The following is a 26,673-nucleotide window of genomic DNA, read 5'->3' on the forward strand; positions in this document are numbered from 1 at the left end:
ACAGGATTTTAGAAAAAATCTTAATAATTACAAAGCACTTGAAAGCATTCTCCCTCCCCCACTTTGTTTGCAGACTCTTCATCCTGCCTGTCTTGCACGTCCAGCTACTGCAGTCATTTCTCGGAGGTAGTTTAACTCATTCCAGCCAAAAAGGAGCATTGATTTCTACAATAAAAGTGGCAGGAGAAAACGGGAAGCATTTGCCTTTACTCAGTAGGAATGGGAGAAGGAGTGAAAAGCAGACTTCATTAATCTGTATTCAAAATGTCAGGTGAAATTTTGTCTCCTTATAAATTCTTTGACTTCAGAAAAAGACAAAACCACACAAGGAACTGCTTTTACTTGAACAGAATTCGGCTGTCAATCTGCACTCCTCAGTGATGTGCTTCTGTGCTGTTGGAATGTGTGATCTTTTATTCCAAGGGCTTTCAGGATCAGCAGAGATGTTTAATTTTCCATTTCAATTGGAGCAATAGCAGTTTGGGTGGATGAAAGCATCAGGAGCATCATTTGCTTGGGATCAGAGTTTAAAGTATATGTTAGGTCAGCATGGAGGGATATAGAGTTTTTATGGGGGGCTCAGATCCTCCTTAGTGCAGCTCAAAGACAGTTACTGAAATATTGTGTGCATCGGTGGAAACATCTGTCATCAGACCATCACAGTCTGTGAAGGCAGCTCAAGCTGTCTGGCTCGTTGACCTCCCATGGGAATGGTTGTTTCTGAACACAGCTCACTTCTTTAGTTGCACAGTGAGGAATATCTTGCTGTCAGGAGAGGAGAGATTTGGAAAAATCACAATTAGGTGATGCCCACAATTAGGAGGCATTAAGGAAAATTCAGATCTGCCCTTGGGCTGCACGAGTAAACAGGGGTGCTGCTCAGGGATGCTGCTTAGTGGATGCTGGGATTTCATTTTCGGTGCAGCAGAAGGAGCACTGTGTGTGCTCGCAACTGGCCACAGAGCCCTGCAGAGCCTGCCCAGCGCCCCTGCAGCACATGGGACACGGGTAGTTTGGTTTTTGGGTAACTGTACTTAAAAACTTCCTAAGACAAGCAGAAAGAGCTTCAAGCTTGCTTTAAGAATCTAGGTGATTGACAGGAAGTCAAAGTTTTGGCTGGCAGGAGGAACAGCTCTGCTTGAAGGTGCTTGGTGGCTGCTGCCAGCCCAGAGCTGCAGGGAGCATCCCCACGAGGCGCTCTGGCAGCAGATCTCACCCACCCACTAGCACACGGCCGCTGCCACCGCAGCAGAGCCATGGGCTGGCTTGCAGGAAGGCAAGGAGCTGGTTTAGCTGCTGAAAGGAACAGCATAGCGACATTGCTGGTTCACTTTCTAATTCATCTGAAATCTCAGCGGGCTGACACCTTTTAATTTGCTGTTTGTTGCTGCTCTCCTACACGTCCAGCTGATTGCTCTGTCGGTGCCAGCAGATCAATCTCACAGAAACAGGCTTATTTTTCTTCTGGTCTCAAGGAGGTTTTCCAAACATCTGCGCTTACCTGCTGAGCTGAGCAAGATTGCTCTCGCTCATCCGTGCTGCTCTCGCATGCTGCCAGGTACAGCCCAAGCCTAACGTAGAGCTGGAACAGAGACCTGACTCTGCCCCAATAGCTGGGTCTTTATTGGTACCGGTGGGAGGGTGGCAAGGGAGACAGACACAGAAAAAAGCCATAGAGCTATTTTCAGTGTCATAGAATCACAGACTGGTTTGGGTTGGAAAGGACCTTAGGATCATCTAGTTCCAATCACCCTGCCATGGGCATGACACCTCTCACTAGACCAGGTTGCTCAGGTTTTATAGCTGTATTAAGCTGAGTTTGGCTGGCCAAGAAGTGGTGGGGAGAGGGACACAGGGTGGGCTTGCACAGAGCAGCCATGGAAGGACACGTTGCAGCCCAGCACTGCACAGATGGGGCTATCCCACCCCTTACCTCAGGAGACCTTTTGGCACCTCCACATTTACAGACCTGCAAAATCCACTTCCCTGGGACTATTTGCATATTTCAGTCTGCACACGTCTTGTGAAAGGAGCTCATCTGCTGTATGCCAGCTCTGCCACTCCCTCTCACTGAGTGCAAACACGTTGTACTTCTCTTTGCCACTGCTAAAAGCTTCATATGGGACTACTGGAGCACCTGTACCACCCTGCACTGGGAACAGGACCTGCTCCAGCTGTATCCATTTGTGATGTTTGTTGGCACCTTCGTAGGCTACAGGATGAATTTTGCGTGTAAGATGTCATATGGCTTTGGTGGGAGCAGCCTTCAAGAGGAAGCAAGTGACCTGCTGCAGCCCAGCACCTTCCAGATATGGGCTCAAACGCTGCCTGGAGTGGAGGGAGGTGGGCAGGAAGCAATCCTTCCTTTTCTTCGGGTCCGCACTAATTCGTATTACTCATGCTTTGCTTCTTAAGAAGGGCTAGGGAAGAAATATCTTAGAAAACCAAGAAGTAATCCTCATAAAGGAAGAGCACTTGATTTAGTACTTCTGTAAAAAAACAAACCACTATTTCCTCAACACCAGAATCTGCTGAAAGCACTCCAAGTTCTGTTTTGCGAGCGCAACGGAACAAAATAATTGTGCAATTAGTAATGCAGCTCACAGTTTGTGAAACGAAAGATTTCTTGCTTTCGACAAGTACAAAATGTAACATTTGGCTTCCCCGTGGTGGTCCTTCCTCCTGCTCCCTATTTTAAGTGCATTGCAGTACGTAATTAATAAAGATAACAATAAATATCCTCCAGAAAGCAGGAGGAGAGAGATGTGAATGGCACAGGCACAACGTGGAGAGCTTGGGATTGCCAAAGCAGACCAGAAGCTTCCAAATCTCAATTACGGCTCTCTGAGGAGGAGCTGTGCCCTCTCCAGCCCTTTCCAAGGCGCCGCTCCCGGGCACTGTGAAAGCAGGGCCGTTTGCCCAGTGTTGACCAACAGATCCAAGCTGGGATGAAGCCCAGCACAGGGCTTGTGCGTGCAGCCATGAGCCCTGACTACATGAGAGGGTTGCTGTTAATTCAGTAACTGGAGCGATGTTTCTGAGCTCCAGTGTCCCCATGCACAGTGCTTCACAAGCCCATGCAAGTTAACAGATGTCCCCTCGGTGTTGGCCTGGCCCATGGAAAAGGCTTCCCTGGCTTGTACCTGGTGAGACAAACAGAGCTGTTGCCTGGGCAATAGCATCCTCCTGCCCTGCTAGGTACTGCTGGATAAATAGCTTTCCCCTTCTGGCAGCACATTGTGCCTGCTGCTCTGATGGGAAGTGCTGCCAAACCCTTTTATAAAGTGATCATCCCCCCAGCAGAGTACCTCTCTCTCCCTTGTGGCTGCTCAGTCACAGTGGGCTGGGAGGAGTGGGACAGCTGGGAGCATCACAGTGTGGAGCAAGTGGACATTTGGGATGCAGAAGCATCACTGGGCAGAGCTCTGCCATGATGGGAGCACCCTGTTGCTGCTCAAACCCCAGCAGAGCAATGAGGTTTTGGTGTGGGCTGGAGGAGCAGTGTCCAGGAGGACACGGCAGGGCAGGAGCTGAGGCTGAGCTACACCAACACGGAGAGGTGCAAACCCCCATGCAGTATCTATGCCAAGGGGTTTATTCCCACCTGTGATGTGGGCGAAGAAGGTCCAAGCACGGGGCCTGTTTGGCTCAGCCCTCAGTCACCCCCGGTGTAGTCTTAGACATGTATCATTTACCTTTAGCTGCAAATCAGCACTGTGAAAGCAAGTTGACACAATTACACATATTTAAGTTGCTTTGTATACTTCACTATACCCAACCCAGCTGTGAGAAGGAGGGATTTAACTATGGAGCTGCATCTCTGCCTTGTGGGTTCCCGGGGCATCCCTGGAGCCATCCCTCATCCTTCTCCCCTCTCCCCTGCACACTCCACCGAGGGTGGCAGCTCTGTTGGCTGTTTCCATGGCACACCAGCAGCATTACAGAGGCAGGGCAGGGAGGGCAACCTGGCAGGAACGGAAGCAGGGGCTTTTTGGTGCATGCTAACAAGATGGTGCCTGGGAGAGAATGGAGCCGGCAGGGGTGCGCACACAAGAGCTGAGCGCGGCTTATCGCTCCTCCACAGAAAGAGGCTCTCACAGAGGCGGTGGATGCTAAATAAATAAATAAGACAGACATCAAACACCTCAGCTTCCTGTGGTCTATGGCTCCTGTGCCTGCCCGGGGCTCCCAGCAGTGTTTCCCCCCAGCAGCTCATTAGCAGAGCAGCTGCTCTGATGCAGGATGCTGGAGGCAGGCAGCAGCAGACAATGACTGGGGGTGCTGAGATTGCTTCTTGCCCCAGACTAAATTGCCTTGGAAATTAAACGCTGCTGTAGTCATAGAACTGGAGTCCTGGGGCTGGAGAAAGGCCTGTTGGTGTGATAAGGAAAGGCTTGTGGTGGGAGAGGGCTGGAGAACAGAAGACCACTCATCTAGGTCTGAAGCCAAAGGCAATACAGCACAGGACATGGCACAAATGGTGCCAAATGTCCTCTCATGTCTGCTAACTGACAAGTAACTGTTGAAACCACAAAGCCAAAACAAAAGCTCTCCCTAAAATCGTATTTTTTTGGCACAGGAAGGACCCAAGCCATCCAGTGACAGCCACCAAGCAGGCAGCGATCCTCCTGGCATGGTCCTCCTTGGGTGAGCTGCTGCTTCAAGACAGCATTTGCTGGGGAGTCCTGACAAATGTGGGCACAAACGGAAGCAAGAGGCTGGGGTTAGATGGGGTTAGCAGACACCAGGTGGCTAGGAGAGAAGTAGAGACTTTATGCTCTTTTTCCAGTTGCTCTGCATCATTTTGGGGTCCTCAGCCTGCCCCGAACAGGTTCCTTATATCCTTCCACCTGGTACATTGCCCATTTTCATCTTGCAGCTCCCCTCACCTGGCTTTTGCACCGGGCAAAAGCTAAGGTGCACCCCAGTCTCCTGTCTCAGTCTTCTAGCAAACTTTTGTTGGCTCCACAAATTGTGTTTCAGTCCTGATGTGAAGCTTCACTGCAATCCAATCAAACCAATAGTCCCGGGCTGGCTATTCCTTTCCTGGAAAAGCCACTTCCAGTGGTGTTATCACTTCAGCAGAGGAGGAACCTTATGAGCCACCTGAGGATGCTTATGTTAATGAGTTCCAGTCCATCATCATGGCTTGTGTTCCACCTCCCTGTACACAAAATCAGTGACTTCCCTTGTAAGATCTCCTTCATTCACCATCTATTGCCATTTTTGAAGGACCAGATAATAAAGGAATGGGATGAAAAAGAAAAGAAAGATTTTAGTCCCAGATAAAGAGAGATCAACATCACTTAGATTCTGGTAAACATAAGAACAACAGAGATACTTTCTGCCTTTCTTCCAACAGATTAGCACTACTTCATGCACTTTCGAGATGAGACATAAAGGAGTGGGAGTGAAAATCATCATCTCTGTTGTACCTGACCAGGAATATCAGGTGACTGAGAGCTGAGAAAATCTGTTTAAGGTTTCAGAAGGAGGTAGAAAGACCAAGCACCTTGAAAGGTTCCCATCTGAGTACAGGGAAGTTGAACACATGGTTAGTACTTTCTGACTGACCAAGCTTCAGCAACGATCAAATCCACCTGTATCCCCCATCCAGAAAAAAACCCCAAACCCTTTCTTCTCAAAGGCAACACCAGGAGCAGTTGTCCCTCAGATGGCTGTCATCAGTGGATGGTGAAAAGGTTGAATTCATCCTGATGGCAGATTTCTCTCTAAGATGGTTTACCAGAAGATCTATAGAGGAGCAGCCAACCTGGTCCATGGCTTTGTTTGATACCCACCTGCTTGCTGTTCTCCATAACATTTTGCCTTTTGAAATCAGCAACAACAACAAAAAACATCACAGAACTGTACCTAGAATGTAAATATTATTCTCCGTAATGGTGCATCCCCAGTGCTGCCTGGACCCATCTCCATCCCACCTCCCTTTCCATACCCTCTCCTCCAGAGCAAGCTGCATTTATCAGTCTCCTAATGATGCTCGTTCTCTCCTCAGTTTCTGGAAGGAGGGTGAAAACTGGAGAGTCACCTCTTGTCTTTCAGTCTCTTTTAAGTCTTGATGCTCCTATTTCTTTCCTTCTGCTACCTTCTCTCCTACCCCCACATGCTACCATCCTTTGATGAGCTGCACTTTAATAAGAGAAGAGAGTAAAGACTGAAGGGGATTTGCCATGTGTCGCTTGCAAAGATCCAGGGGCAGAAAACTTGAATAGCCAGATTTTTCACATAGGGTGTTAAAATTTATTAAAGTCAGTTTCTCTGATTTTCCTTTAATGAGATGACAACTGTGCCTAGGAGATAACGTTAGGTTCTATTGGTGGGAAACTCACAGAGACGGTTTAAATAATCAGAGGAAGACAAAAGGAAACCCAAACCTGCGCTAGATCTCCTGTCTTAAGGATTTACTTCATAGCTTAGAGGTAAGAAACTAGGATCATTCTTCAAACAACACAGCACGGCCAGGGATGCTCTTTTTAAAGGACTTTCCTTGGGAAATGGAGCAGGAGGTGGGCTTTTGAGGTTGCTTGATTTTCAAGACACTTTTGGCATTTCAGCCACTGTTTCTGCAGGAGCATGGCTACCGCTGTGAAAACAAAGAGAGGATGAACAACGACTTGGGGTTCACCCAGTAACCAAGGAGATGCATTGAACACAACTGCTTGTGCTCTATTTTACCTAGGGGGAGAGCTACTCATCCTGTGCTCCAGCAGCCCCTGCCAGCACCGGGGCATCAAAGAGAGCAGAAGGGCTAAACCCCATGTTCATGTGTCCTTGCAGCAGCACAAGTCAGTGTCCCCCTGAGCACATAACCCCACTGACAGTACACAACCAGCTAGAAGCAGGACCACACTAGTCCAAGTGAAAAGAAAACCCCTTCCCAGTCAGGATACCCTGAAAGCATTGAAGCTGTTGAGAAAGGAAAAGAAACCTGAACTTTTTCCCTTGACCACCCTGGCTGCTCTCCTTCCTCAGCTTCATTTCCCCCCTCCTTCTTTCACTCGGTGCTACCTTCACACTCGATTTTGTTGCCCTACTTTTGTCCAGCCTTCTCCTAGAGACAAGATAAACGCTATTTTCAATTAACAAGACTTGATTGCTGAAAGCAATAGGAGGCAGTTCATTTAGAGCCAGCAAATTAATTGAAACCTAAATGTACATAGTCAGTGTATTGCTGGGAGAGCAATTATCCCAATCATTTGGCCCTTGCCATGCAAGGCAGCATCTGCAGCACCACAGCTGGGCTATGCAAGTAGGAGAAGCTCTCCTTGCTGTCATCTTTTATGAAGTCCCTCTCTCAGCTACTTTAAGCGCACTTTTACCTTGCAAGAGAAAGCCTTGCATGACTGTAACTAAATTAGAGCTGGAAGATGTGTCCTGAGACTTTGGCATTGATGGGACCCAAAGCTGGTTTCTAAACAAGTGGTCAGACATGATGAGATCTTCCTCCACCCTCTGGAAGCCTTTTGCTGCATGTGAAAACAGGATCTGTGCAATACCAACCATCTGGATCCCCTGCCTTTTGCAGTGCTTACCAGTTTGTGTACGCATGGTGGGATATGGGCCTTGGAAATTCATTTTTCATTAAAATATGTTTACACATGACAAATAGCAGAGGGGGACACAGCAAAGCAATCAGCCAGTGGAAGATCATAAGATCCATCATAAGATCTTTCATGGCTTTTAAGGCCCTGCTGTTGCCCAACCATCCCTGCCAAGGGAACCACTGTTGCTTCTGCACCACCCAGTCCCTTATCCCCTCAGGGGATGGGAGGTGACAAGCCCAGCTCACACATCTTGTTCTCATAGTGTCAGGGAAAAACCTCAGGATATTTTCTTTCCTAAAATAGGTGGAACTGAGGGAACCTCAGGAATTGTCCAAGCCCTGACCTGAGCCATGGAGGAGCATCCAGGTCTCCAAAACCTTCCAGGGTAATGTGTGATTCGGACATCTCCTTCGTCACTGGGGGAAAAGGACCACCCAGGGCTTCATGGTGAGGGGTGCATTTGGGATGTGAAGCACCTGGACCCTGGATGAGGCAGATCCAAGCAGCAAGGAGGCACCACCTCACTTGATGGGGTCATTTCCCACCTCACTGCCAGCATCCTACATCTCTTCAGAAGCATCTCACCAAAACCCTACTGCTCCACAATTTACATATCAGGGCACTGTAGGAAACAACCCACTCTTTACTGCACAATACAATGCAAAAAGCAGCAATTACAAGCCAGTCTCTGCTGGAAAGATGACAAACCCACCAAAAAAAAAACCCCATGTTTTCGCTGCTGCACCTCGCTGCCTCCAGTCCAACTGGCACAAAGACGCTGCTTTTTTATTCCTTCACAAATGATGCTTTTAAGCCTTCCCTCCCTGCCAAGCGTAGGAGCAGCCCCACGTGTCAGCTCGGTAGTATTTCCGAGGCTGGCTGCTCTCAGCCCTGCGCCTCTGAAGCCAGCAAACCTGGTGCTTGTACGGGTTTTCTCTCACCTTCGAGAGATGCTGACAGCGGGGGCCGGAGCGGTGCCCCACTTACATAGCTGGCACCTCCGAAGGGAGCCAGCACGTTCACAGGGAGCAGCCAGAGCTTATTAAATCAGAACAGTAACACCTACAGAGTTCCGCTCCCTCAGTGCAGTGCTCGCAGCCGTGCTGTGTCTTGTAAACTGCTGCCTGGGGATGAGCTCCATCACAGCTCCTTACAAAGTACTTGTTATGCACCAGCACCTGTGTTAGCATCGTCCCCTCTCTCGTTTTCTCCTGTCTACCAGCTGTGTCCTTGGCCCTGTCTCCACCTCACATTCCTCCCTGCTTAAATTTCAGGACAGATTTACCAGGCAGTTGAAAAACTTTTGGGACACAATTTGGGGCTCTCCCAGGGAGGAGAGATCATTCTTGCCTTTAATAAGTCCATGGCCCAGTAACTTCACACAACACATTTCATAGATGGAGGCTGTTTAGGTGACAGTGGCCACCATGCTGCTGGTAGGAAGGAACATAAATGGGGCTGTAAAGGATTTCCTGCACTACTGAATTCCCAGCTATCCCAGTTTCAGATCAGCTTTATCAAAGGTAGCTGACCAGGACTGTGCATAATATTTTTGGTATTATAGAACCATAGAATGGCTTGGATTAGAAAGGACCTTAAGATCATCCAATTCCAACCCCCCTGCCATGAGGGGGAGGACACCTTATACCAGACCCTGTCACCCAAGCCTCTGTCCAACCTGGGCTTGAACACTGCCAGTATCATGAAAGGCTTCTCTCAGCTGGAACCCTCTTGCTGTGACCCTAGATGTGTTTTCTTCCCCTCATGCCCCTTTTCTTAAGGGCTGCAGCATGCTGTCCCATTGCTGGCGAAGGTAATCAGCAAGTGTACCCAGAACTTCATTTGTTCTTCCCAGAAGTAGGTGGTCTTGCAGTCAGCCCCTCAATCATGGTGTTGAACACCACCTTTTATCCTGTCTTTCTATCCTCTAAATTTGAAGTTTTTCAATTCTTCACGTGAATCAACAGCACTTGCAAGATAAATCCTTCATAGAAACTATATATGTACCTTTCATTCCACCCAGCTATTCTTTGCAGTACAACTCATTATGTTCTCTTTAGATGTCTCACTTTGACAACTCTTCTTTTATAGTCTTCATTTTAGCTAATGAGCTCCCTCACTAAATCAAATGTTCTTTGTGAAGCTCATTTACATTAAACCTACCACACCTCCCTCACTTAGAAGCACAAGCATCTTCGGGAGAGAAACAGACAAAGAAAACAAATCACAGCAGTCTGTCACACTCTATCTGAGAAAGCATACAGGGCTTTTTCTCTTGCTTGCAGACTGCCTGCATGAGTTTGGTTATTCCTGCCTGGACATAGGCTACATTTGCCCTTCCTGGCACATAGCACTACCTGATGCGCTATAGTTACCAAAAAGTATTTCCTTGCCTGCAAAGTGGCTGGTTTTCTTACTTGAGGGTATTCATTTCCAAGTTTTGCCCCTGCTCAGTGTACAGGAAATCTCTCTTTCTGTGCTTTGATTCTCTTTAATGTTATTGTCATTTCCTCCACTTTGCATCAGTCTCTTATGAAGCCCCAGGCACATTATTCAGCAGTTTTCAGGCTCTCTCTTGACCCTTTTTGATCTCCCTCCCATTATTCCCACACAGCAGCCTCCTCTTTCTGTCAGCAGCTGAAGAACTTCTTGCTGCCAAAGGGATTAAGCACTATTCCACCAGCCCAGCATAAGGAAACTTTCCTTCCTACTCTCCTGCTTGGAGATTAGCTCGGAAGCCAGGAGGAAGGCATTGACAGAGCTTCCTCTCCTACCTGTGGTATTAAAACCAAGCATGTTTTCTCCCACCTCCTCCATAGCTCCAGAAGAGGGTGCGGGCAGTGACTGCAGAAACCTCCCTGCATCAGAGCAGCAAACTGCCTGCCTCATCCCTTCCTAAATCCCAGCCATACCTTCTGCCTCCATCCAGCTCTCCCAGCAAAGCCCTATCTGTTCTCCCATCACACCTTTATAGCTCCTGGTAATCTCCCAGTCTGGCCCAGCTTTGCAGCTAATAGCTGGGATGGGGTTAACCCTTTCTCACCAACCTCCAGACACAGACCTTTATACCCCACAGTGTAGCACACGTGTGGTACTCCGTATGGCATCAGGGGATACTGGAAATGCCAGGATGAAAAGCCTGTCCTGGAAAGCCTTCCTTGTGCTCTATGGAGGGAGGTAGTGCTGCTATTGTGAAGTCCTACCTAATTCTAGGACCCAGCAGGCTGGACTCAGTGCATTTACAGAGAAGCTTCACAGCTGGGCTTTGCTTCTCTTAAATCTGAATGTTCCTTTATGAACTAACATTTCAGTCCCTTCAAGAGACACAACAGAAAGAGAGGGAGGCTCAAGTGGAGTTTCTCTTGCCTTCCTGCATCAAACCACAGGCTGTTCCCTTCCTCTCCGACCTGGCACGAACTCATGGCATCACAAAATCCTTCTAAAAAGGATGAGGGTTGGCAGCATGGGCATGCTCCTGTGTTCCTGGAAATACTGAGTTCTGGGCTCCATGGAAGGGTCAGGATGCTCTTAGCAGGGTGACCTGCTGACTGTACAGTAGGGGAGCCCTTTGGGAGCCAGGAGCCGGGGCAGCGACCTCTGTCTGGGTTCTTGTGCAGCACTGATCCCATTGGAATCTTTCTGTGCCTCCCTTTTTCCAGAAAGGAACTTTTCAACTCCTTCTGTGCTGTAAAATAGAACCCAGGAATCGCTGGGACAGTGCTCAGGCTCTCTTACTGCTTTTTTGCATGATCAGCAAATGTACCAAAAAGGTGGCATATGGTCTGTGAGGGGCGGCTAGAATTCTTTTACACCAGAGTGAAACACTTCAAAAGAAGCCTAAGAGCTGATCACAGTGTGGTCATGTCACTGTGTCAAGATCCTATCAAGATGTATTGCAGTGTAGAGAGAGATATTTGACATCTTGCTGAATCCTGCCAGGTGTCTGGTGGCATCTCAGGGTTGTTAAAGCTTAAGGTTTTCTTATAAGTCTCTAGGAATATGTTGCTTGTGGCTGCCAGGGCTGCAGCTATAACCCATCTCCCATCAGGGATGCCAGAGGTTGGCAAACTGGCCACAAAGGGGTTAACTTAGATTTCCCTTTGATTGCTCTATGAGTGTTATAGTTTAGTTGTTTTTCTTTGGAAAGAACAATTAACAGCACTGTGGGTTGCTCTTTCATCTTGCCTTATGGATCACCACACTAAAGAGAATTGATAGTGAGGATATAAAGGTCCTCACATCTCTTTCTCCAGAGAGCTTCTCTTTGTGCTCGTCTTTGATTTTTTGAGGGGTTACTGCTTTATTTTTAAATGGCACGCAGATGCACACCTGTGCAAACACCAATGCACATGATGCTCGCTTTGAACATATCAATTGCTGCCCTTTTAGAAAGATCAATGCTTTCTCTGAGAGGCTTTGTGAGATTAGTTTGTTTCCAAATATCTGCCCAAATCTGCCCCAAGTAAAGAGGACAACAGCAGGCAAGAGTACATACAATTTAGTTGGTCTTTCCCCATGTTTATTACATTGAAATTAGAAATGGTGATGAGCACGGTCAGTTAAAAACCCTGAAAAACAGAGAACATGGGAACCATCTTTGTAGCAAGTAAACAGCCACGAGGTCCTCCATCCCCTGTGTGAGACCTTGTGGGCAGGATGGCTCTGGTGTTCCACAGCACTGACAAAAGTGGGGCAAAAGGGGTCCCTAAGGCTGCCGACCCCAATCCCATCCTCTCCTGGATCCCATGGCACAGCCTAAACTGCCTGTGTCACCTTTGCCTGCATGAGCTGGGCAGAGACAGGATGGAGGTGGAAATGATGAAAATGAAATATGGATAACATGGGCTGACTGGTGGGGATTTTCTCTCTCTCTCTCTCTCTCTCTCAATCTCTCTAAAAAAGGTAAAATCCAAACCAAACCAAAAAGCCCTCCCCAAACCTAAATTAGCAAATGCTTTATTCAGAAAACTTCCTGGAAATTTTGATTATTGTCTAACCACTAATTATGGCCCATTTGGAGCTGGCCCTTGGCTGTGAAAGGTACTTTCAGAAAGGTTTTAATCCTTCCTACCTGCTCTGCCTGTGGGGTTGTACCTCTGTGCTGTGGCTTCCTAATCATAGCCCTCACCCAGCTCCATGGACGAGAGGCAGCAAGAGGCCATTATATTTTAATAGCAATAATATTCAGCACTTAAGCAGGTGTTAGAGGGCTCAGTTGAGCTGTTAAGCATGTCTCCTGCCCATGACAAGTGCCAGCGAGTGCAGGGCTCTCGCCTTCCCTCCTGAACCACAATCGCTCCTGTGCTTGCTCATACTGCTGGGCATGTCTTGTGTGGTGGCCCTGGAAGGAGCTGGAACACTTTTGCTTTCATTATTTTGGCTTATTTTTATACTCACCTTTCTGTTTTGTTTTGTTTGGAAAGTTATCCCAACCCACTCTGCAGCTAACAGTGCCTGGAACCTGTGAAAGGCATCAGACCACCCATTTCCATCCCCGAGCACTGCTGCACTGGTCTACCTGGGTTGTGAGAGCAACCACCTACCCGGGACTGGGTGCACTCCTGCAACTGCAGACCACTCTGGCAGTGCCAGGTCCTTGAAAAGCAGATGTGGGTCCATAACGGCTTAAACCACTGCAGTACCTCCCCAGGGCTCGGCTGCCAGGGCTGAGGATTTTCTTGCTCTGTTTTCTTTGTGTGCTTTTGTTAAACTGATGAGCAATGACCTGGGTGAGGGCTCAGAAGCATGCATAGGGATGAAGGGCAGGGAGCAAGGAAGAGGGCAGTAGCTCCCAGAAAAGTGTCATTCCTCCAAATCCTATGGATCACTTTGTAGTGACACATAGACAAGGAGCATTTTCTTTAACAAATATGAATCTAATGGATTAGGTCTGATCTAATTATACATTCTGCATTAAGCTGACGCTCCCACTGTCTGTGGCTGCTAGCATAATTAAACCTAATGTACTTTTAATGATGTCTTCTTAAATCATGCATTCATATATGCTTAGAATCAAACAGGATGAGCTCTCACGATTCCAAGACAGCTCTTTTGGCAGCTCCTGATGGGACACATGTTGAAATATGAATAATCCAGATTTCAAGGTTAACAACATTGGTTTTGAAGTGAGGACAGCTTGTCACACAGTTTGAGCTAATCTGGGGGCATCAAAAAGGCTCCCCTTTCAAGTTCAGCCTCTTCCCATCTTGCACATGTGTTCCTGGGAGCAGGGGAATTTAAGTTTTACCTGGTAAAGATGTTGTCAACTTCTCTATGGGCACCTTTCAGGGTGCTGGGTTCTCTGTCCTGCCATGCTCAGTCCCTCACTCCCCTTTTCCTGCTGCTTTCCTGAAAACTGGAAGCAGTTTGTTCTAGGATCTGGCAATCAGAAGGGAAACTTCACTTTTGTCTCTGCTGCTATTTGGTCAAGGGAAATCGGGCTTCCACCCTGTCAGCTTTGTCCATAACCTCCACGGTGCAGGTGGTCCCTTGCACTGTGCACCACCTTGTGCGATGAGGCCTGATGCAGCTTTGGCATTGCTGCCTTAGCTCCAGCATCCTACACAGAACAGGTAACAATACTGCAACAAAATGTGTTTTTCCCCCTTCCTTTTTCTGCTTTAATGGATTTCAATCTTTTTACCAGCCAGGGCCTGGCAGACAGGTTGTCTTTGGAGTTCCTGAGAGCAAGTTGTGAATCGCCTGAAATCCTTCCAATATGAAAGCACTGATTTATTACAGTGTAATATGGATGTGAACAACACCATGTACCTTTCATCTAAAAAGTCAGGACTTATAGAACACGATGTGATATTAATTTTGAGGCCAGCTTGAACAGAGGAGGAATTACTGCCAAAGGGATCCACAGAACATGTTAAACCAACCCTGTAGAGTAATGAACATACTTGTGACTGTTACATTACACCATATTGATCCTTAGACACAAAAAGGTGCCTTGACAGCTAATTGGGGCCATCAGAAGCAGCTCTTAATGTATGCATGTGTTTGTGCTACGTAATTAGTGCATGAGAAAGGGATGTGCAAACACTGGTTAATGGCACTTTTCCGTATCTGTCTGCGGGTGAGCGTTACTGTCTTTCACTGCTCTAGAAGCAGCTCTCCCCTTGTACACATTTGGTGGGCAAGTTCATTTGGGTACCAGCTCTGTAGAGATGCTCCCTTTGCCTCTCTCCATCCCTGAGCCATATGTACCTCCTGGCAGCCAGACAGTGATGTCTCCTGGGGTAAGTGCACACCAGCAGAACGCAGTTTAGTCTAAGAGCTCTGGGAACTGCCGGATAATTTAGTGCTTTGCAAGATTGTGGCTCCATATACCACTGCATTTGCAGAAAGTCTCCTTGCTGCTGAGTGCAGTGTGATGGGTTATGGGATTACTTTGCCCAGTAAATACCTGGAGTCACCTCTCTGCCCCGATCCCAAGGGAAGATGAATTCACCTGCTTTCTAAAGCTGTGTGGTGATACAGACTTGTCTGTAGTGAGACAATCACCATGTACATACTCAGAGCCTATTTCAGGTCCTGGACAGGAGTAGCTGGCAGGGCTGAGGGTGGGATTGGTGTACAGGTTGAAAGAGAGTTGGTGATGGACAGAAGGGAAATGGGAGGTGATGTTGCAGGTCAGGGCCGAGTGGAGTCCTAGAGCAGGAATGACTGGGATTTTGATGGAGAGATCAGTCTCAAGCTACCCCTGCATGCCTAGGAGAACATTTTCCAGGTCCTTTCACACTCAATTAATCCCTTTTACACATTCACATCATCTGGAAAAGAGCAGAGCATCTCTGTGTAAGAAGGAAGCTCGGGGCGGGGGGGTGGGGGTGGTGGTGGGGGGGTGGTGGTGTGTGTCATCTTCGTAATGAAGCTGAAGCAATGTGGAGCCCAAGCAGTTTTGTTTGGTACTGTCTTGCATCTTTTGAGCTGGGGTTTGCATGTGGATTTTATCCCCAAAACCTTGACCTCCTGTGGGCTGATGGGCAGCTCTGCATGGCACAATGACATCCCTGTGTTTCTGTCAGGTAATTAATTATGTGGGTACCAGAGATGTAAGCATGGGGACTTCATCAGCAGTGTGCTGCCAGGACACAAAACCAGCACTGGTGGATTGATTTGTGCCTACAAGTAATGCGAAAGCAACTGGGAAATCTATTTGGAAGATGTCAGCAGCTAAAAAAGCCATCAGAGAAGAGGGCACGGAGGTCTCCAAAAGGTATTTGGGGTTAGTCTGGTGTCACTGCTGTTGGGGAGAACCTGAACCCAACTCTTCCACTCTCCAAAATGGTGCTGCAGAGTGACCTCCACTAGCTAAGCCCCAGTCTGTGCTGTTATTTCTCATGTCATAGCAGTGAAGAATACCAACAGTGTCCTAAGAGTACCACACATCACTGTGATAGGTCATCTAAGCTCTGATGTGCTCCTCTGTGGTGGACCAATATGTTAGAAATGTGCACAAAAAGGTTCTCCTGAGGACCCAGAGCCCTGTGTGAGATGGGTGGTTGACCATGTCTTTGAAAACTGAGCATGAGCCTATTTTAACAGTGAAAACTTCATATATCCCCAAACTTTTGATGGAGATATGTGGCTGAGTTGCTGGATCTGAACAAGTTAGTGGTACCCACTGTGTTACAGCAAACACTGATGAGCCCATGCTGTATCCTTTCACTGAGCTTAGGTGAGTAGGTTCTCCTTGCATCTGATGGCAGATAGGCAAAAGTCCAGCCAAATCTTTTTGGAGTAACCCAACTTTGTGTCCTGATAGCAGGGTTATCATCCCATAGCAAAGGGATGGACTGGGTGATGCATCTGTTCCTCATCTGCTTCAACAACTGCTGAAGATAGTTTGGGATTTTCACTGGAAACTTTCTTACAAGGAATATTTGCTTTTCCCTCTAGTAGGGAATTTTGTCCTGTTTATGCCAAGATATCAAGGAACATTTCTTGTGTGTTTCTGCAACCTCACTGGGAACCAAGAGTGAACCAGTGGGCAAGAAGAGTGTTTTGAGACAGGACCCAGACCCACAGCACAGTACTGAGTGCCTAAGCATTTGTGGAAGACCAAAATGGACTGATCCAGTGTAACCTGCCCATGGGAAACCTCTTCTTCAGGCCCCCTTGACTATGAGTCTCTTTTGCTTTTAATTCTGAAGGTTCATAGCTTCAAATCGCATTAATTCTGCCCCTTGCTGACTCTATCTTTAAAACTTACCAGTGTGTTAAAACCCCCTTGTGAATGTTTGTCACCTTGAACCTACAGCCTGTGAGGTGACCTGGGATGCCTGGTCAGAGGTGCTTTTGTGTCTCAGCTTCCCCAGCTGGTAAATGGTAATGATGATATGGGGAAGATCCAGAACTGTGACACCAAGAGCTATGTAAGAATGTTAATGATTATAGTTAACCTCAGCAGCTGTCAGCATGTCCAAAGCCCTTTAAATCCTGCTTTCTTTTCCCCTTCATCAGACTTTCGGACAAAGAATTTAGCAGGTTAATTGTGTGAAAACTGAGTGAGAAACATCTTCAATGTCCAAGCCTCTGAAACAGCATGGGGGCTCCTAGGAAAGCTGATCCTGGTGATGATTTTTGGACCAGTGCTGGTTCCGAATTATCTCTGAGCTGATCCTTTCTTTTCCCTCTGTAAAAACAAGCTAAAATCCCCTAGCAGCCCTCCTCAAAAAATAACCCCACAAAACTCCAAACAAAACAAAATCACTGACTTTGAACCCAACGAATGTTTAGTTTCCTGACTCTTGGGTAAATATTAGATAGATACCCAATTTCAACCTGAAGCAGTTTATTTGGCTGCTGCTCACAAGTCAGACACAGCAATAATCAAGGAAATCTTGTTTGATTCAGGTTGGGTAATATTGCCTGAGGGGTAACATCATTTTCATTTCCACACATCCAGCACTGGCACAAAACGGCATGGACAGGTATGAAGAATGGATGATGGATCCTTGGTATTAAAATTCCAGCTGATAATTTCATTTTTGTCTAAATAATAATTACCAATAAAAATGTTGCTTGAAAAAAAGAGAATGTGAAAAGAAAAGCGCTGTTGTGTTTGACAAAGCAAAATCCTTTGCAGTACTGCCAAAAGGAAAAGAAAAGAAAGGAAAAAAAAAACAAAGAGAGATTTAAAACAAATATAGCTGTTAAATAAAAGATCCAGGTACCAAAGAGCAAAATTTAATGAAAGCCAAAACTGTTAAATATGGATTCCTGTTGAGAAAAAATGGCAATGTCTTCAAGAATTTTACCATTACTCTATTTTTAAGAAAAGTGTAGTAAAAATACATATTACAAGTTAACATTTTCCACGCATTTGTCCTATTCATCTTTGTTTGTTTTTTAACCCCTCCATTGATCAAAAGCCTTTGACAACTGCATCTCACATCTTCATGTCACAGGCGGCCAGTCCTAGCACAGATGTGCTGCTTCTCACAAGTCCATCTTAACTCCCCTTGACCTGCTGCCATGTGGTCCTGTCTTTGAAGGAGAACAGGGAACCCATGGGTCTTGGAGCTGGATCCCATTACAGTGCCCAGTAGTGCATTGCTTTTACAAGGTCTGGGATGTGGCAAGAGCTGAGTGAGGAGTTGCATCTGAGAGCTCCAGGCATGGAAACAGGCTAGCTTGTGGGATGCCTCCACTGCGCTAGCACTTATGCATAACTGAAGTTAAAATGAAGAGAAGTGGATTAAAAACAATGCTAACCACTACAACGTGACCTGAAGAGGTGTTTGGAGTGGCTGAAAACAGAGTTCGTGTTCGGTGATGAGAGATTAAGTTCACAATGATTTCCAATTGTGGAGAGAGGAAAAGATTGGCACAAGACATGCTGTGCCCAAGCTTAGGACCTTGACTCTGACTTGCTGGTCTCCAAAGTGTTGTGTGACAACTGGGTAAGTGGAACAGATACTTCAGACCAGGCTGGTGTTAAAGGTGGTAAAAGTATTGCTCTGCACATTCATATGCTAGTGGAAACGTATATGAGCAGCTTCCAGCGGTACTTATGGACAGCTGTATATAAAGATCCTCCTCATAGACCCGTGCCAGTCATTTGCCTGCATCACTTTCTCTTCATCTGCCTCTCTTCTTTTCCTGCTCCTCTCTTGCTATGTTGAAGAAAAAAGAAGAAAACAAGAAAAAAAAAGAAAAAAGAAAAAAATAAGAGAAAAAGTATCTCAGGACACTCCAATAGCAGCTCAGTCCCCACACAGATATTTGCTGAGTCCTGTGAGAAGCTTTGAACTTTATTTGCTGTCAGTGAGATGGGGGAAGGCTAAGTGGGTTCACTGTGGTCCCTGCCCCACATATCTCTCTCTCCAGATGCTCCCTTGGGAATCCCTCGACCTAGGGAGGTGTCTCAGGTCTATCAGTGGGGAGCATTCATCTGTCCATGCGCAAAATGAACCTTTTATGTGGTTCTGGAAAGCCATCCTTGCCCCTTTTATCTCCATGCCTGTGGCTGGACTATTGGTTTCTGCAATACCAAGTTTGGGGTCAGAAAACTGCTCTCCTGACTTGTGGATGCTTCCCTCTCTATAAGGATACATGAGTGGGAATCTGCTACTTTTGGCTTTGTACCCAGACAGGCCACAACTTGATGGGAAGGCTGAGTTTGACCAGCTCTGATGCTGTTGAATGTCATGGATGCTTGAATGAAGCTCTTGTAGGGTCTCCTCCTCTGTTTGCTTCAGCCGCTCCTTCCAGGAGTCGGCTATCTACAGAATGTCCCTCTTTGTTAGAAAGATGGCCAAAAAGGGATCTCAGAGCAAAAAGGCAGGGATATTCCCATTGCAGCCCCATGACTTCTAGCATGTTTTACTGGTTAATAGGCAGCCATCTAGAACTGGTTGTCTTGAGATGGTCTATTCCCGGCTCAAGGTGGTTCCCTTATGTGACCACCAAAAAGGGAGCACACACAGAAGCTAAGCAATGAAGAAATGGTTCACAATTGCTTATTAGCCCCCAATAACCTAGGCAGGAGAGTCACATGTGAGGGGGATGCGGCATTTACTTTCTCTCTTCCATAAACAGCAGCCAACCATGATTTTAGACCAACCATCTGCTCTGTTCTGCTACGCACGATGCTCTCCAATCCAGGCACACGATTCTTCTCTTGAACCGCCATGTATCATCTCTGGAAGAATGACCACTTTGTCCTTAGGTTACCTGGGGTTTCCAAACTCACTCACAACTTTGCTCCTGCAAAACAGCCTCGTGTTTTTGCTTAGGTTTTTTCTCACATGAAGTCCTTCCTGCTGCAGGGAGAGCTGTTCGCAGCTCTGTCTGCCTCGTTGCAGTAACTCCACAGCCCAGGTTCACAACAGAACAACAGAAGGCAGAATCACGATGGACAAAAGGCGTCAATGCTGATGCCCTGTAGGGAGTTCAACTTGCCATTTATAGGGTTCTCTTTTTTGCTGTTAGTAGCTCAGACATTATGGTTTGCATCCCAAACTAAACCAGATTGAAGGACTGAGCAGGGAAAAGGGAAAGGGCTGATGTTACCCTGACACCACAGGAATTAGTAAGAAAAAATATATATATTGCACACACTAAGACTTATTAACAACCAAGTTAAAACAAAATGGCATAGTCCTCATTAGTGTTCCAGTGGTTCTTTGATCAGGGACGGTTCACGAGTCTGTTAAATCCCATTACACTCTCCTTATTGCAGTACAGACCTATTTCTGTTCTCCTGCCAGTGGATCTGTTAGCAAATAGAAAGGGAAATAGAACTGATTTCCTAGAGAAGATCCATCCAATTGTCCCTTCTGTCATCGTCGTTTGTCTTGTTGGTGTTGGGTTTGTTTTTGGCTCTGGAGGGGGTGGAGTTGGGCTGCCCCTGCTCTCACCCAGGCAATGGGTCAAAAGGCCAATTATAATCCCGTAGCTCCCAGGGACATGCCAGTGCTGTGGCTCATGCATGGGATTGTCTGCATGGATTTGGGGAAATCGTGGCTGACCACACGTCCGTTTTCTCCACTGCCTCCTGCTGCAGCCGGCCTGGGAAGGGTTGATGTCCGTATGGCTTCGTTGATCGATTGCTGTGGGATCAAACAAAAACCCTTTTTAGGAAGGACGGGGGGGTCTCCCCCTGTCCTTAGCAATGCTGGAGAAGTTGCAATATAAAACAGTGTTGTCTTTCTCACACTGTTCTCTCCCTCCTCGTCTCATTCAGACTCTCACTTCCTGCACACCTGTACCTGCTCTGTTAATTCGTACCTCTGCTACATTCACAATTAAATGCTTCAGCTGTATTTTGGGGCCTAGTGCATGGTGCCATATGCAAAAACTACTCAAAATCTACAACATAAGAACATCTATCTGGATCTGAGCAGAGGCATTACACACACTTCCCCCATAGATACGCTATTACTACTCCAATACTGTTACGTGTGGTGGACTCTGACTCACTGCAAGCATATGTTTAACTTTGCTCATGTGAGAAGTTGAGCATGTGCCTATGCTTTTTGTCTGCAGTGATGACTGAGGTAACCAGGAAATGCAAACCTAATTCAGGAAACCAAATCTCATCTTCCTGTTGCAGGAACTGTCCAAAATGTTTGTTTTCAGAGATCTAAGGAAACCACCTGTTTAGAATAATTAAACTAAAAGATGAAGTCAATGTGGTTTCTTTGCATTCCAGTTATATCTAAGGACAACATAATCTTTTCTGGACTGGGATATGCAGGTGAAGGATTATCCAGAAGATTTGGAAAGAGCCAGCTTAGTGCCTAGCCAGTGATGGAGCAGCCTCCAGTGCTGCTGGGATCTGCAGCTCAGCCCAGGGTCTGTAGGGCCTTGCTGAGAGGTTGTATTCAGAGGGTTTGGCCCATCTTCCTGGGCACTTGCTTGGCTCTGCTGAATGTCTTTGTGGGACAGTCACTGATGGAAGGAGCCAGCCAGAGGGTCAAGCTTAGACCTGATGTTAACATTGGGAGCAAATATTCCTTCCCATGTTGGCTGGTTTTAACATGGCAAGAGCACTGCAAGCTAACACTGACATGAATTAGTTGGTCATTTCAAGTAATAGGGGGAAGCCTACAGCAGGGCAGAATCTCCTTAAGACAAACTGTGGAGCTATCGTATTCTGACATTCTTTCACAGTGTATTTATGACATACCTAGCTTTACATTGTAGACAGCAATTATAATTTTTGTATATTTGGGACATTAATTGCTCACATAATCTTACCCCTGTGCTCAATGTACCTCTGTAGAATTTCCTGAACCTCAATGGGAAAAGAGCTGTTGCACATTTTCAGTGAATTAGAAATGTCATTATTGCTGACAAAACATTAAGCATGTTGTGAAATGGTGACATAAACCCCAAAAAACGACTGCTTATTTTCTATTTGATTTGGGGTAAGTATCAGTGCTCAGAGAAGTGAAAATCTCTCTAAATTTTATGAAACTCACTGCATACTCAATAGACTTGAACTGAATTCCATGCTTAAGGGAGAGGTCAAGATGAGGAAGAAAAGGGATGTGTTACTCTTACAGCACAGACCCCACTGCACCCTTGTACACAATGGTACCTGTATAAGGGATCACCTCTGCTAGTCATCTGAGTCAACATGAACTTGTTCTACTGATGCTGCATTAAATGTGTATCCCCAAGGCTTTCAAATGTAACCCACTCTTGACACTCTGAAATTTAGGCACACTAGAATTAAAGGCAGAAACAAATCTCCTGGGTCATAGGAAGTACAATTCTGCAAGACCATGACAGGGTGGAAAAAAAACCCCAGCACATTACAGGAGACATTAAAAGCCAATTTCTCTCTAAGAGGACCTGCAATTGTGATTTTGGAAACATTATCTGTTCCAGGGCAACAACGCTTTGAACATACATCACTGTCACCAGCCCACAAACGGTGCCAGCAGGGTGCCAGCAAAGGGAGCACCAGGATCTGATTTATTACTGAGCTCCCCCAGTTTTATCTTGTTTTTAACTGCTTGGGTTTGGGGAGTTTTTCATCTTGCAGTAACGGCTGTATCACACCAGCCCCAGTGCTCTTCATCCATGCTGCACACACATTGCCATAGTCTGCTCTTGTTAATTTTAAGGAATGGCAATGCGCTTCTGTTACTATTTGTGCTAAGATTTTGCTCTGTATCTGGATTTTGAACTAGCATTATGCCACATGTCTGATCTTGCATCATCTCCCCACTATGGCCCACTTGACCCTCTTCTAGCTTCCTCTGATGCTCGTAATCCTTTCTAGCAAGTCGAGTGACATGGTCACTTCTTTATCCCTATGTTTTGGCTTTCCACCCATGGTCTGGGCTGCATCCATCTCTGAAGACAGCTTTGGAGCTGGTGTAGGATCAGAGAGAAGGTGTGAAAGGCCGGGGAATGGGTTGCCACCTTCATCCGCTTTGATTCACTTCTGGACTTGTAACAAAACTCGATTAAGGCAACCAGCATGGCTAGTCCGAGCCCACCGATGAGGATATAGAAAACCCCCGCCACATTGCTGAGACTCAGTGCGCTTGTCTTGTCCTAGAAGAGAAAGGAGAAGGGAGGGAGGGGTGGGAACACGGGAAGGAGAACAACAAAATTAATACGAGATTGCTCCGGGAGGGATGCTGCACAGTAAAGCAATGTTGGCATTACATCATCTTCCGCATTAAAGGAACAGGTGACATTTCTAAGAGCATTTTCAATTTTCAATTCAGTGTCTAGTAAATCTAATGTTGCCCTCACACAAACAAATAAACATTTCTCCAGCGCTGTGGCTCTTTGTAAAGGTTTGGGATCTCCATTTTTCAATCAACTAACTGAAATGCTCATTTTACTCAAAATGCCTACTTTAAATTATTGATTAAAAGAGGGAAAAAGAAGTTCTCCACCTCTGTGACATTTGCTTGTCCCTGATGTCTCGCCCTGTTCTCTTGGAAATGCTCATTCCTTCTTTCCTACATTGTTTCCCCTGCAAATTCTGTTGCTGAGCAACACATCGAAATGGCTGGGATATTTTTTTCTTTCTTTTTCCTTTTCCTCTTCAATACCGAGGCTGAGGTGACACCTGAGCTGTCCTCAGGAACTCATTTAATTTCTAGGTAATAAGGCTGTTATTTCATACGCAATCAAGACCTGTTGATGCATGTCTAAGCTAATTATTTGGTTGGCAATAAATAGGGCTATTAATGGACCGCAGCTCACAGTCAGCAGCTACATTCTGATTTTACAATTGCCTAATGAATTGTCACGGATCTCTGGGGAAGAGCCGAGTCTCAGAAAGACTCATTTCACTACTACAGAAACCGAGTCCCCACATCCAACCCTGATGTCACTCAGTGCAGGTTTCAAAACCTTCTCCTTCATGCTGACCAGGTGGAGCTGGGGTGTTAGGATAATCTGGGCAGCAGCAGGACCCAATAGCGTGGCTTAGATCCATGTAGGAGGCTCCTGTTTCTAGGGCATGCTTTCTCTATAGTTCCACCAGACAGAGGTTCCTTGCTCCATGCTTGTTGCAGCTCTGCAATATTGAATTGATACCAGATTCCCCAGGGCAAGCCCAGCAGGTCAGTCCAAATCTTGGTGTGACCAGGGTCTGGCCAGCTCTGACAGCTCCCTGGATGTGAGAGCAAAATTGCATAAGGATCATTCGAGATGCAGCCACAGAGTTAAAGAATAATATTTATGCCTGTAGAAGTGCCTGCAGTTGGTAACAAAGCCTCTGCATGGTCCTTGGTGTTCCCTGCTACTGCGGGCTCATGGACATGTGGAAGGCTGGGTGGCACAGCCTCTTCCTTGCCCTGGTAGGACAGCTGATTCACTTCCTTAGCTTGGAAGGTTTCACTATAAGCAACTTACACTTTTCAGGAAGGGCAAGGATTCAGGAAGCAGAAAACCATGCTAAAGATATGGGTTTTTTTTAACACTTCATCTGGCCCCAGTGCCTGTGAGATCTATTAAGCTTCTGCCTAGCTGGAGCTCTCGCCACAGGCTCCATTGCCACAGGGAGCAGCTTTCCATCATGAGCCCTCTGCTGAAAGATGCTGAGGTTTCATTAGGGGTCACCTCTGCAGAGTTTTGGTTGCTGGTGAAACCTCCACAAGTTGTCTCATTTTCCATGCTTTCCTGATTGACGTCGCTCCCAGGAGATTCGCTGCTGTCACTGTGTGCATTTACACCACTGCAGATGTGATGGTCACTGCCGACGGACAGGTTTGGTTTCTCATAGAATAGTTAGGGTACTGCTCAGTTTATAATCTATAAGCTCGTGATGCTTCCTGTGAGCTCTCTGTAATGAAGAAATTTCTGCAAATATCCTCTTTGTTTCAACACTTCCTGTATTTAAAGGATTATTTATCTGGTCTTTCACAATCTGCCTTCATGCATTTTTCCCCCAGGCTTGACTTACATTTGTTCAGTCATCTCTTCTCTGCAGGTTACTGGGTATACTTCTAAGCACTAGCTGAAATAGGTGGGGAGTTTTTTGGTGAAGATTTAGAAAAGAGGAGCAGTTACTCTGAGAAAACTGTGTTCCACCACTTCAGGTACTTTGCCCCTCTTCAAATCCCGTCTGATGGGGCTGCACCAGCTTCAGGGAGGGACAAGGACACAAGAGGTGAGCTGACCTCCTTGACATCCTAATCTCTTAGCCTCGCTCCTAAACGAGAAGTGGCTGATTAGCACATGCTCTACACTCAGAGGTAAGGATGGGGACAGGGAAGGAGGTGGAGCAGCTTATTTGTCTGTGTCTTGCTAATAATTTTCAGCACCTTCTTTCATGTTGATTTGACAGAAGGGTGGAAATCTCCAAGATATCAGGAAACTCCAGGCTGTGTGAAAAAATAATGGCACTGTAGAAAAGAAAAACCTATTAATGCCTTCACTCAGAAAATGTATCAGCGCAATCCGTAGTAGGCATCAGAGTCTCCACATGGGTCTATGATTTGCAGCCACAGATTCTTAGGAAACTCGGTTTCATTGACTCTGTTGGGCAAGGGAATACACAAATTTCAAGTTTCATTGGCCATGGTACTCTTGTGTTTTTATCCCCAGTTTGGAGATCATGGTCCAACAGGGCACCTGGCTCTTTAATTTCCACTTTCCTCCTGACACCAGCAGCAAATTGACCAGTAAGAGAGAGAAGATGACCCAAAGCAATTTCCTCCACCACTATGTCGCAAAATTAATTACAGTGCTATTGTATTTTCCTTGTATTTTCCTTGTATTTTCCATTTTGCAGTGGCAGCATTATTATTAGTGTTACCATTACTGTTATTGCTACTATGACTGTTATTACTGGGACAATTTGGGTAAACTGGAAGTTGTCTTCTCCGGAAGGCAGAGGAAAGCACAGTGAAGCACAGAGGTGGGCAAACCTGATGGGAGGGAGAGAGCAGCCTGAGCTTCACCTCTGCCACTGTAATAAGGCTCCTCCCAAGGAGCCAAAGACACAGGCAGCTTTGGTGGGTCACTGGGTAACACTGAACTACAGGGGCATGGCTGATGGCACAGGCTGCTATCATGAGTAAGGCTGAGAAGTGAAATTGCTCCTGTGTTGCTGCTTAACTTCTTGGTTGTCTTCTTTTTCTTTTCCTTTTTGTTTCCGCCCCTCTCCCATCAGGACATGCAGAGACATTCTCTGGGCAGGAATGTCATCTTAGTGGTCTCATCAGCTGCAGCAGCAGACCCATAAGAAACGCAGGAAATGCTGCATGCCCCACCTGTGCTTTGCCTGCTGTTTCTGTGCATGCTCCTGCCTTAATAATGCCCATAATAATAAAAAGCCCCAGGTTATGGTAACTGCTGGAGAAGACCCTCCCCTCCTCTCTGCACAGGCTCTCTGACACCAAATGCTCTCCTGCAGAGCTGCCCATCACCGAACCAGCTTGTTAGTGGGAGTGTAAATGTCACCGCTTGTCTCCCGCAGCGGCAAAGCGGTGACGCGGGGGGAAGATTGGCATGTGAAAAGAGAAAGAAGAACCTGTCTTTCCAAAGCCTGGCCTTGTTGCTGCAGCAACCAGGCACATTCCCGTCTGTTCCTCTCAAATGTGGCACTGTGTCCATCATCCTCTTTGCCATTATTCTCCTTGGCTGAAAGGTGTTAAGGCCAAATTTAACCGTTTTC

General features: G+C 46.5%; 1 protein-coding gene and 1 long non-coding RNA gene across 4 annotated transcripts in view; both read right to left on the bottom strand.

Moving 5' to 3' along the window:
• Nucleotides 1-518: 518 nt before the first annotated feature.
• On the bottom strand, nucleotides 519-10,495 carry LOC136019724 (uncharacterized). The gene is made up of 3 exons (XR_010615018.1): nucleotides 10,478-10,495; nucleotides 3,605-3,714; nucleotides 519-765 (listed from the first exon to the last, which is right to left on the bottom strand). It is a non-coding gene; the product is annotated as an uncharacterized LOC136019724 (long non-coding RNA).
• Nucleotides 10,496-17,825: 7,330 nt separating this feature from the next.
• Nucleotides 17,826-26,673, bottom strand: part of GRIA1 (glutamate ionotropic receptor AMPA type subunit 1) — a 120,606-nt gene continuing 111,758 nt past the window's right edge. For all 3 annotated transcript variants that reach the window (XM_065690183.1, XM_065690184.1, XM_065690185.1), the window contains 2 exons: nucleotides 22,956-23,090; nucleotides 17,826-20,650 (listed from right to left, as the gene is read on the bottom strand). In XM_065690183.1, the coding sequence (XP_065546255.1) occupies nucleotides 20,462-20,650; nucleotides 22,956-23,090 (324 nt within the window). In that variant the 3' untranslated portion in view covers nucleotides 17,826-20,461. The remainder of the gene's footprint in view (nucleotides 20,651-22,955; nucleotides 23,091-26,673) is intronic.

This window comes from Lathamus discolor, chromosome 10 (assembly GCF_037157495.1).
Source record: "Lathamus discolor isolate bLatDis1 chromosome 10, bLatDis1.hap1, whole genome shotgun sequence".
Classification (NCBI taxonomy): Eukaryota; Metazoa; Chordata; class Aves; order Psittaciformes; family Psittacidae; genus Lathamus; species Lathamus discolor.